This window comes from Drosophila navojoa, chromosome 3, assembly GCF_054131105.1.
Source record: "Drosophila navojoa isolate 15081-1374.11 chromosome 3, UAZ_NAV_1.0, whole genome shotgun sequence".
NCBI lineage: Eukaryota > Metazoa > Arthropoda > Insecta > Diptera > Drosophilidae > Drosophila > Drosophila navojoa.
Genome location: NC_142891.1, coordinates 12218466 through 12231312, shown reverse-complemented (window position 1 = coordinate 12231312; position 12847 = coordinate 12218466). Strand labels below are relative to the sequence as shown.

At 36.6% G+C, this 12847-nt stretch overlaps 1 protein-coding gene across 4 annotated transcripts in view; it reads left to right on the top strand.

Moving 5' to 3' along the window:
- The window catches only part of Ddr (discoidin domain-containing receptor 2), a 111974-nt gene that overhangs the window by 52685 nt on the left and 46442 nt on the right, over nt 1–12847 (top strand). For 3 of the 4 annotated variants that reach the window (XM_089256934.1, XM_089256933.1, XM_089256936.1), the window contains exons 11-13: nt 4291–4777; nt 8280–8528; nt 8999–9091. In XM_089256934.1, coding sequence (XP_089113060.1) covers nt 4291–4777; nt 8280–8528; nt 8999–9091 — 829 coding nt within the window. Of the gene's footprint in view, nt 1–4290; nt 4778–8279; nt 8529–8998; nt 9092–9185; nt 9229–12847 lie in introns of those variants that run through there. The other variant, XM_089256935.1, reaches the window with a different exon arrangement.

Below are 12847 nucleotides of genomic sequence, written 5' to 3'. Positions count from 1 at the left end.
ATTAGTTTGATTTTTTAATGAATAAAATTAATCAGAAAATATTTCATTAATATTTAATTTTGTTAAATATTTATTTCTTGCGTAATTTTACCCAAATATTTATTTGACAGAAACATTTTACGAGATACTAAAAAACATTATTTTTATTTTCAATATTAAAAAAAAATAAATAGATAATAAAAAAAAAAAATATAAACAAATACAAAAAAAAAAAAAAAAAAAAATTAAGCACACGCTTTAAAAAATTGTTTAAAATTTGGCCACTCTCTTTATATCAGATCTTTAAAATTTCCTTTTTTTTTTTTTTTTTTTTTGCAATTAGCAAATAGTCACTACTGTAAATAGATACAAATCTCTGTTCTTACATTTAATTAAGCAAAAACATTGCCTTTGTAAACCATCTTACAAAAACAACAAATCTCTTAAGAATCACCTCTTTGAAATAAAATCCTCAACTCGGGTTTAACTCTGAAGCTTAACCAGTAGCGACATTTGCTGACTTACTAATCCGCTTAAGCAAGCTCCGCATGCACTCTTTGCTCTGCTTTGGTCAATAATTAAATACAAGACTGCTCTCAATACATAAGTCCTTTAACTAGCTAGTTAAAGCAAGTTAAATACGGCTCAATTGTGCCAAGCCCTTTTGCAGAGTAACTAAGCGTCAGCGTCTGCAGCTCCGGCAATGTTTCCATTCTGAGTAACATGTGCATTGTTTAATTGCCACATGGACAGGAGAGCTTTCGGCTTGGGGTTACAAGTTTGGCTACATAATTTGTAATGAATTCTAATGTCTTGTGTCCGCCGCCTGAAGGCATTCTACACATTTTTTGCGTCCTTTTGACTCTAGTAAGAGTATGGCGCATAAAATCGACATCCTGGTCGGAACACAGGCACATTGTTTGCACACATTCCTTAGCCATCATCATTATAACCATTATCATCATCATCATCATCATTGGCACTGTCATCGTCATCATCAACATTTATGGCACGCCTTTCATGCGCTCGACTCATTTACCCAAAAGTTTTCTGATGTTGCCTTTGGGTGCATTTTATAACTGGGCACCAAATATTTGTCATTGTCCCCCATCGCCGACCGCCGCCAGTGTCTTTGTCTGTCCGTTGCCATAATAATTTAATTTAGCTCAAATAAATTATAACTTTAGCCATGGAACTGCCAAGCTTTAACCATGCTACACTCCAATTTCCCATACATTTCTGTTTGCAGCACTCGTCATAGTCTCGCGCGTACCGCACGCTTCAAATTGAGTCCTTCAAACTTCGTAGCAAAACTTCTGCCAGCACTAACCACTTCACTCCACACAGACAAACACACACACACACACACACACATACATACTCCAATTAAAGTCCATTTTTGAAGTCAACTGCCAATTTGCACTGGCAAAGCACCCACCCAATGGAATCACGGCCAGAAACTCCACATAATAACATTGCATGCAAATAAACAGGGCAATAAGCGTGCATTCAAACACGAAACGAACGTAAAAACGTTTCGCAATTTGCTCAACTCGACATAGGAGAATCTCGGCTTTAGTTTTAAGAGTTTTTCAAATAGATTGCTGAAAATACTGAGTACTTTACTGAATTAATCGACTGTATGTAAATTGCTTTGCAAAGGTAAACTGACTTTTTACAACTAATAATTAATATTCCATACAGTCAAAGTAAAATTTAAATTAGTGAACTTACCGAGGAATTTAAATCAGCAGAACATTATTTACCTGAAAATATAAATTATATAAATGTTTTAAAATGACTATGATATTCAATGTAGAAAACTATATACAAATAAATAAATATATAACAAAAAAAAATATTAATGAAAAAAAAAGACGAACAACTTGAAAAAATTAGAAACAAAATTAAGAAATATTTTCTTTTTTCGAATTCCAAAATACAACATATGTTCAATATTTATTATCAAATTTGTATCAAACATGTATCTAAATTAATCAAAAATATTTTAGTCTTAATATTTCTAGTAATTTTTTCAGAAATATACTGTCACAATATTTAAAATCAAATTGAAAGAAATTTAAAAACTAAAACTTATTTTTCTAGGTAGTTTACTCATCAGTTTCTCTTAAAATTATTCGAAAAACCCTTTTAAACAAACAATTTTCAAAAAATTGGAATGAAATCTGTATATATAATGCTATATGATTATGTATACATCACAAAATTAAAGAGATGGAAAATAATATAGTTACTATTGGGTCATTAATTATATTGTAATATATATATATAAATATATCGTAAATCAAATTATTAGCAATATTTATGTATTTGCAATGTTCTCCTGTTTATCATAGTATCTCTAATCTATTTAAAATACAGTCATTTCTCAAACAAAGTTCTAATTTATATATAGATTGAGGTAAGGTATTTAATATTTTTGTATTTTCTAGTTGAAATCTTAAGGCCACAAGACCTCTTCAGTTCAACTTCAAAAGCTGAGGCACTGATTGCTCAAATACACACAGACATATATGTATAAAAGGAAACTCACACACACACACACACACACACACACATGCATATTCCGACAACTTGCATACGAATTTTGCACAGTCGTCGAAAAGTTTTGTCATTAACGTTCGTTGGCTGTCTATCTCTGAGACTGTCTGCCTGTCTCTATCTGCCACACGTTCCCTGTGCAGCCGTCTCTTTCTCAGTGTTATTTTATGTTTTCCCACTACTTGCTGGCATAGCGAATGCAAAAATGACTGGCAACAGTGAGGCCGAAAAGCAGACTGACAATGAGCCGCACACAAACTAAATAATGTTATTACAACAACAATAAAATTAAAACTTGACTTGGAAGGAATGTAGGATGGATAATATTAGTGCAAGAGGGACAGTACGACGCCAAGTTGCAATTAATTTCATTTAGTTTTTTGCCACACGCCATTTTCTCTTGTCCCGATGCTTTGCTCCCCCAGCTCCTCTTTATCTCCATCTCACTCTCTCTGTCACCCTCACACATACTTTTTCTTTTCTATGTGCAATGAGAGTTGACTAAATGGGAAAAGTTTGAAGTTGAAGGCACAAAAGTCCTGGACAAGACAAATGAAAGCGAGAGACAAAAGGCGAGCCCAAATACCAGAACGAGATGGCATTACACAATAGAGATGGCAATTGCCAGAAAGCCAGACAAAATGCTTCAGCCGAGAGTTGCATTCTCCCTTTCTCTCTCTCTCTCTCATCTCTCCCGGCCCACAGCATTCAATTTATGAGTCGGACTTAGGGCGTCTGTTGGCTGTCTTCATATGCTTAAACAGCGGGCAACGCTGGAGCGCCGCAAAACAAATGTCTTTTACAACACTCAACTTCTGTGGCATGTGTTGGAAAGTTGTGTTTTTACCTTAAATTAACTAAGTTTAGAGTTCTGTGAATTTTCGGCCCAACATTTGTGAGCTCTTTCAAGTTTGATTAGGAAATGGAAAATGTGGTTATGAAAGCCAAAAACTTTTTAAATAAATGTCATGATTATTTATTAAGAAATACGAATTTGTTTTGCCCAGTGTTCAGTGTTAATGTATGTATAAAATTGAGAAGAAAATTTAAACAGAATTTCTTCATAATTTTATTTACATAAAATTTACAAATAATTTTTTTAAGATCGAAATTTCAATTTTGATTTCAATTTGCAAAACTAAATGACAGCAGAAAGAATAATTATTTCTCCATATTCGATTATAAATATTAAAGACTATTTATTAATAGAGTTTTAAGCCAATTTTTATAGCTAAATATAACTAAAGAATATTTGTTTATGTCTCTTTTAGTAAAAACTGCAACTTAAATATTTAATTTCAATTTGAATATTCTTCTTCATTTTTGCTAAACATAAAATACAATTTACTTTACGATCTATTTTTTTTTTTTTCCTACATATTTTTATCTTCCGTTTTATTGCCCTGCTAAATTCTAGCTAAAAGAATTTAAAAAGCGACGTCACACCATTCGTTTACGACTTGTGTAGCAGAGTGTAAATTTCAGTTGAGTTTTCGGTAAAATGTTGTGGCATCTTTTTGTGTATAATTCGTTGGCCCGACAAAAACTTTTGGTTGGCACGTAAAATGGCGCTTAAAAGTTTATTGTTTTCGGTGAGGTGCAGTTGTTTTGCAGCCCAGTTTTATGGCTAAAAAAATTAACACTCTCCGAACGCTAAACCAGCCTCTACTCACAGTTTCTCTCGCTCACTCACTCTTCTCTTTCTTCCTCTCTCTCTCTCTTTCTCTCTTTGTCTCTTTCTTTACACAGATGTGCCGGACATTGTGTGCCAGGACTATGCGGTGCCTCACATGCAGCAGCTGCTACCGACTACCGCCGGCAGCACCGGCACCGCCCGCAGCTCTCTGAACGCATCTATCGTCGTTGCGCCACCAGTTGTTTCGGTGGCATCGGCTGCTGCAGCGGTGGCCGCACCACCGCCGCCCGTGCCACCGCCACCAGAGAAATATTACGCAGCGACGCCAATTTGCAGCAAGCCGGTGACGGGGCCGGCGGGCTCCCAGAGCAGCGGCTCGTTAAGTTTGAGCTCCTCGAATACGGCAGCGACCACGCCCACGCCAACGGGCGGCAAACCACATCATTACAATTTCGATATGAGCGCTAATTTCGCCGACATCAACGAGGAGCAGGCCAATTGCCAAGTGCAGGAGTTTCCGCGCCAGTCGCTGGTCATCGTCGAGAAGCTCGGCTCCGGCGTATTTGGTGAACTGCATTTGTGCGAAACAAATGTGTTGAAGTAAGTACCGCACACTATGCCATCAACACCCACCGCTCTCTTTGCAGCTACACATTGTGTGGGTATACTAAAGCCACCCACACCCACACCCACACCCACACCCACGCAATCCACTTAAACAAGTTGTTGTATGTCTGCTGCAAGCGGCCGAAAAAACATTCGGAAAATGCAACTAAAATCCACAGCAACACAAAATGAGCTGCATTAGGCTTACGGGCTATTTTCCAACTACACTAAACTGAATGGTAGCTGCTGCTGCTACTGCTGCTGCTGCTCCTGCTATTGCGGCTATTTGAAGAGCTCAACTTCAATGCTTCTAGTTTAGCCATATGTACACCAGGGGATTAGGCCTGACCAGTTATTGTGCTAAAAATTTTTTATGAGACACTTTTATTAAAAATCTAAGGAATAAACTTTAATGTAGAAAAAATTTGACTACAATAAATTCAGCATATAGAAATACAATATGTCGAAGTAAAAATATAAAAATTAAATTAGAAAATTCAAATATCAAAATACACGCTACCAACTGGAAAACTTTAAAAGATATGATTTATTCAAGAACCATAAATTTATAGTTATAGAATAAACTAAGAGAAACCATTAAATGGTCATACAGTTTTCCACAGATTTATCAATAGGCATAGACATATTATTGTTTGCTAATCTTAAGAAGTGTTGAATAACGTAAGGTTGTTGGGGTTAACAATTAACAATTGGGCTATGGAAATTACCGGGTACTTTAATTAAATAATTTCGACAGTATTTCATTATCTAAAAAAAAAAAAAAATAAATAAAAAAATAAGAAAATAAAAAATATTTATTATTCTTACTGAATTTTTTGTATATAAGGATTTTATAAATTTTCTACAATGAGTTTGAAATTCACTGCATATTTCTTTTAAGATATTGGGTTACTCATTCCTATAGGAATGAATAGTAAATACATTTTTAACCCATAAGGCTTTCTTTATATGTCAACCAAGGGTGTGGCTATTCTTTTCTCTGGTATACAAGATAAGTAGGGCTTTCAATTTTTAAATTTGGCAAAATATATAATACAATATTTGACATAACAGCTACTTCTTCTTATTAGACATTTTGGTAAAACTTAACATAAATCAAACTCTTTAACAAGAAAACCAATTAAATCAAATTCGCAGCAAATCAATATACAATATATAAATTGTAATATCAGCGTCCAAAAAACACATCCAATAAGAGATCTGTTGTGACATATAGTTAAATTGCTTTTCTAAATACAAAATGAACAAAATAATAATAATAGAAAAGAGAATGATTGGCCAATTCATAAATTGGATATGGAGACTGACAAATCTGTTGCAAGCATTGTCAGATAGAACACAAAAATCAAAAATTCGTCTAACAATAGTTGACAATAAGAAAAACCGCAATACTTTAATACCATACACACACACACACACATAGATGGATGAAGTATGTGAAATGGTTAGATGAAAGGACATAAAGCAAAGCGAAACCGATATGAGGCTGAGAGTTGGCCCTCGTCTCGGCCAGGTGCAGGCTCTCGTTGCAGGTAGCTGATTGCATGTAGCAGGTTTGCGGGATATAATGCCACGACTGCGGTAACAGCAGCAGCAGGAGAAGCAGCAGGAGCAGCAGCAAGAGAAGCAGCAGCAGCACATGCTGGCCACAAAAAAAGCTTATCAGAAATTCCATTATGAAAACTTTAACCAAAAAGGCAACTGCAGCAGCAGCAACAGCAATGTCAACAACCAGAAGCTGGAGCAGCCAAAGCCAGACGTAGGCGAGACAAGTGCGGGGCTGTATATGGTTTCTGGGCAAAGGTAGAGGCAGAGCGCGACGGCAGCGTTACCTTTGATTTCATATTTGCCGTTTAATTGAAGCTTTTTATTGCACATTATATATATGTATATACGTATATATATACACACACATATATATCGTATAAGCAACGAGCGTGGCTAGAGTTCTCTCTATATGCAGGGCATGGAAATGGTTTTAATTTTTCGCAGACAGCACGACGTATGCGTAATGTGTGTGTGTGTGTGTGTGTGTGTGTGTGTGGGTTTGATTTTCCACTTGCATGTCTATTATAATTTGCGTCTGTGGTCTAGGACAATAAAGTCCATCTGTTGTCTGATAACTGTCTATCCAGCTGTCTATTAATATTTTATCAGACGGCCACGCCCCACAGAAGAGGCGGGCAGAGCAGGCACAAAGCGGACGACCTCGTACGTCCACTTCAAGTTTTAGCACAGAACACACACACACTGCAGCATGCGTGTGTGTGTATGTGTGTGTTAATTATTTTGCATACAGCTGCCAGTTGCGGCAGTCAGGAGTCATCTTTGCTTCTGTTCCTGCTACTGCCTTTCCTGCTGCTGTTGCTTTTTCTGTCACTGCAGTGCAATATTACGTATACGTAATACGTTTTGTGGCTTTCTAACCGCAAAACTATTAAAGCAAGCAGGCAAATCGAATTGTTACGAAACGTATCAAAATTGCCAGAGTGTACATTGACATGGAATTGGTAGAGTTGGGATAGCAGGAGTAGGAGTAGAAGCAGCCGCAGTTGGAGCAATAGGACCATCCTGTCCAGGACATCGAATGGGACATTGTTGAGCTGCTCTAATTGATTTTTGCGCTAGAGAGCAATTGTCATGGGCATACGTATTTCTATTGATATAGATTGAAATGGTTGTTGGACGAGTAACAAGCGGTAGAACAGATAACCGACTGAATGAATGACTGAACGATCTGTGGCTTGCACATACATAAATAACCCACAAAAGCAAAGAGCTCTGGGCAGCTGCAGTAAGCTATTGCCAGGCAAAGATATTAACACTGTCCGAACCGTTGCTTGTTTTCATGCCCTGAGCACATTGAAAATGGAAAATCAGGCTATCAGGGTTTTCTTAAAATGTATAAAACAATGCGAAAGAAGCGTGGCAAGTAAGCTGTATTGTATGTATTAAGGATCAGTGCTAAGAACCCTGTATGAACGACGTATGTATGAATGCGTCGATCTCAGAACCTATAACACTTAGATACCTAGGGCTAAATGCAGTAAGGGCATACCAAGTCTGTTTGAAAAAAAGAAAAAAACAAATATCGATAACTTTAATGTCATCGAACAAAAATCAAAGATCAGTTATAAGATAGTATCTAGCGCATTTATAGAGTTAGAGTCCTTAAATATTGTTTTAGGATGCATGTATAATTTTATTTATGTATTACACTGGATATCGCTTCCAAATTTTATCAAACTTTCACTAGACGATCAGTTGAGATTTGCAAATGGAGCCTAAAATAGGAACGTTGTACAGGTGGAAGCTTAAGTAGAAAATACTTATGAGTTTATACTCTTTCGGCTTTAGTAAAACATAAATGCGTTCATTTAAAATCCCAGACCGCTCGTGATCTAGGGTATGTCCTAGTCGGGCATCCTCTTAAGTTTTCTCATCCCTAACTCTGATATATATGTTTCCATTACAGTGCCACCCTTGTCGCCGTTGCCACCTTACGTCCCGGTGCTGGTGATCATCTGAGAAAGGAGTTTCGCAGCAAGGCCAAGCAGCTGGCGCGTCTCAACGATGCGAATGTGGCGCGCCTGGTGGGCGCCTGTCTGCGCGACGAGCCCATCTGCATTGTGCAGGACTATTCGAATTGTTTGGGTGACTTGAATCAATTTTTGCAGGAGCATGTGGCCGAAACAAGCGGACTGCTGGCCAACAAGAGTTTGAGGTAAGCGCAGGGGAGGGGCAAGGGCAGGCGAAAGAGAGTAAGAGTGAGGGCGAAAAGTACTTTGGCTTTTTAGTTAACATTGAATGCTGCTGTTCTAATGCGCTGTCTCTTTTTGGTTTTTCTGGCTGCGTTTTGGCGTGCGTTTTTATCATGCTTCCTGTACCGACGCCATTTGCCGACGCTACACTTCCGGTCTCGTGTTCAATGATTACGCCGATCCACCAACGAACAACCACCGTACAACCACCAACAACATGCGCAAACGGATGTAAAAACTTCGTTAACTTTGCTGCTGCTGCTGCTGCTTCTGCTGCTGCTTGTGCCGTCCCGCTATCATCGTTGCCGTTGTCGTCCTTGCCACACGCGAAAACTTTTGAAATTCTCATTTGACGTTGGCATCCTTCGCCCGGCATCCGTTACGCTGCGCGCCCGCCCACCGCCTAACCAACATCGGAACCATCGCCATGTAGCTACGGCTGCTTAGTCTACATTGCCACACAAATTGCATCGGGCATGAAGCATTTGGAGCAAATGAATTTCGTACATCGGGATCTGGCAACAAGGTAAGTGCTTGAGATAAGAACACCTTAGACGCGCAGACAGCTACAACTACAGCTGCCTCAGCTCTGTTTTTGAATTTTTGTCGCATCATTGCAGCAAATTGAACTTAAAGTTAACATGTTGAAAAGTTCTTTTAACTTTTGTGTGTGTGTGGGTGTGTGTGTGTGGTTTTTTTTTCTCCCTCATTGCTGCGTGCTCAGAAACTTTTTCAACTTGCAGATGAGAGTCAATCTAAGAATAAGCAAAGGTGTTTTGCAAATTACACGAGCATTTTTTTTTCCTTTTCCTTGTGGTCTTGAAATAATGATATTGTTGAAAGTCAAATAGTATTTGGTTTTATATTTTAATATTTGAAAAGTGTGAAAAGTATATAAATGTCTTCAATAAAGCAAAAAACAGTAGGAAGTGTATATTAACTCAGCCTTAACTGTTTAAGCTAGAACATTGAAAGCGGTTGTTGATCAGAAAACAAAAACAGATTTAGTATTAAGTGCAATATAGAAAGCTGATCTGTAGTCTGTGACCTTTAGTTACTCAATTTTCTTCTGTTTTACATTAGCAACTTCTCTGCGTTCAATTGCTGAGGCACGAACATGATCAATACTAGAGATCTACATGGCTTCACTCACAACATACGTGAGCTGGTTTAAGCTCAGTTTGCATTTAAATGAATAAGTGCGAAGCACACATTGTAAAAATATATACACATATGTATAAATATGAGTAAATGTTGTCTCTCATTCAGTGCATTTCACTGAGTGGGAGCTGAAACATAAAATGGAATGAAGAGTTTCGCCAAGCCGAAGACAGTCGAACTACTCCAACAGACATAAGAAGTTGAAGAAGAGAAAAAACAGAAGCCGCAAGGCTAACGTGAGGATTGGTAATACTCTTTCCCAAGACACGAAAGACAACAATAATTAAATAATCGGTTTGGCATTCCATAGGGAGAGCAAACACTGCCAAAGCAAATGACATTCACAAAATGCTGATTTTTTAGAGCAATTAGTAATTAATAGTTACTATATATAATTTTTAATTAAAATAATTTAACAAAGAACTTCGTATTGTTGAATTTGAGCATGACATTAACAACAAAATAATAAATTATAATAATTCACTAATAATTGATTTACGGCATTTTAAATGCCAGTTTATGTATATCGAGCAAATAAGATTCTCACCTAAAAACGACAGAACTATAACTTCTACATATTTTATTTGCTCTATAAATTGATGCAAAATCTGTGCATTCAACAATCATAAAGCTGCGATTGTGGCTTACTGTCTGCTAATAGCTCATTAATCATATGCAGCGTCATATTGAGGCGTGGCAAATAAGCATTATTGAGCTTGAACTTGTTGGAAATAAATTATTTATACCCATCAAATACTTGCGATTATGAATTATTCATGAAGTTTCCATTTATACTATTTGGTAAATAAACTTTGTTTCCCATCCATAAAATGCAACGATATATACATATACATATATAGTATTACCTTTGCATTTGAGCAGCTGCACAAACGATTCACATTCGACAAAAACTTATTCATCAAATTAAACTAAAAGTTACCAAGCTCTTCCTAGAGCACTTGCCCACGTCTGCTCCACTTTTTTTTTTTCATTACCCAAACAGTCTCACGCTGACATTTTGCGAGGCTGTGAAAATTGAGCGCAAATTGGTTTTTCAAGGAACGCATTGAGCACTCACAATTTCTGGTATACTCTCAGGTTACCGTTAATGAAATTGTGTCAGCCCGCAAATGAAATCAGCTAATAATATCACATTATTGCCAACCAAATTGATGGCAAGTTGTGAGAAACTGAATGCAAAAGCCAGCAAAGTTAAAAATAAAATGGTAATTCAATATATCGAAGAGCACGAACTGCTCAAGTCTACACATTGGCGCATAAAATGTAATCAATTAAAATTAATTTGCTAATGAAAATGTCAACAAGAAGAGCACCAGCACCAGCAGCAGCAGCTATGCCAGCCAATATGACGACAATAATAACAGGAGGAGCGACAACAATGGCCATGGCAACACTTGACGATGTTCCTGTCGTTTATGGGCGAACAAATTTGTTCATTTCTTTCGCTTTTTTCTTCTTCTTTTTTCCTTATGGCTTATATAAATGAATGATAGACGTTGTTGTTATAGCAGCGAACACACGCCTCTTTGAGCTCTTCCCCGTTGTCAGTTTGTCGTCATAACAAATCAATAGACTTGTAGAGCATATAAAATGCTATGACACGGCATGGCCGTATTTCCTTCTCAATGTCTTTTGAAATCCAATAAGAATTTCTTGCTATTTTTGGGCACGCAATTGTCAAACACAATCGTCGTCGTCTGTCACGCCCCCAGTTGGGCACAAATGACTTCCATTGCATAACAATGCAATCCAATAATAATCAAAATAGAGGACAAAACAAGCAGCAGCAACAACAAAATAACAGAATTTAGACCATAGAGGTAAGCAACATATCATTTGACAGAAATTGGCTCTGGTGCCCAAACGTGTGCCATGAGCTATCTATTTTCTTCGTTAGCCAAAAACTCAAGTAAACCAACAACAACAGAATAAAAGAATAAAAAACCATACGAATTGCGGGCTATAAATTTTTGGACATGACAATGCGACCTTTGCGCAATAAGAACACAAATATTCTGCATGCAAGTCTTTTGGATTATTTATGATATGATATTGCCTGTGGTAGTAGTTGCAATAGAAGATACGTATGAGCAATGTATTTAAGGTTAAGCATACGCTACGTAGCACAACATCGTATTTCGTGTTTTGTATTTTTATAATCGCTTAACTGAATCACAAACATGTTAACTGACCCGTTGTATAGCAATTTAAGTTACTTAGCCTTCAATTAGTTTATGAAAGCCGCAGAGCTTAGAGCTGTCAACGGCCAATGTCTGTAAGCAGCTCACAATCTGTTCTTGCTGCTCTTTGTTAGCTTAACATATTTGCCATAAAAATTAACTAAGATTTCAGCATGAATTCACTTAAATACGATTTCTGCTACATTTACCCAGCCAAACAAAGTGCCCAAGCACAAATACACACACACACACATATAGAAACACTGACAGGGATGAACATGTGTGCGCGTGTGTGTGTGCTTGGCATTGTTTGATTTGCCATTTTACCTAGCTGCAGACAGACAACTCACGGCAAGAGCAGCAAATATTAGCTATACAAAAACCACACAGTGAATGGCAAGTGATGAAATAAAACTGCTGAATGATATTTGCCAACAGAGAAGCAAGAGATTAGAAATAAGAGATAAAATATTACAGGAATTTTATTATACATAGCTATTTATACTAAAGATAAATGTATGACAGATAGGCTATTGTATGAAAAAAAAAAAAAAAAATTATATTCATATAATATACACACTCATATGGCTTACAATATTGATCTTTCTTTTCAATACGAAGAAACCAAATAAAAAGTTAAGCAGACAGAAATTTAATGAGACTTTATATTTGAAACATGAGATACAAGTATTATAATGCATAAGCTGACATATAAAGCTGTCAAGCTTGAATAGAGAAAAAATAAATGTATATATATTTTTTATTATTCTTATTTATTTTTTTTTTTTTTTTGCAGCTAACCGAATTTAAATCAAAATATATGCTAAAGTATATATAGAAATATTGTATTTTTTTTTTTTTTCATAAACTACAAAATAGTGATATAATAAGTAATTTCATAAGGAAAATAATTACATTAA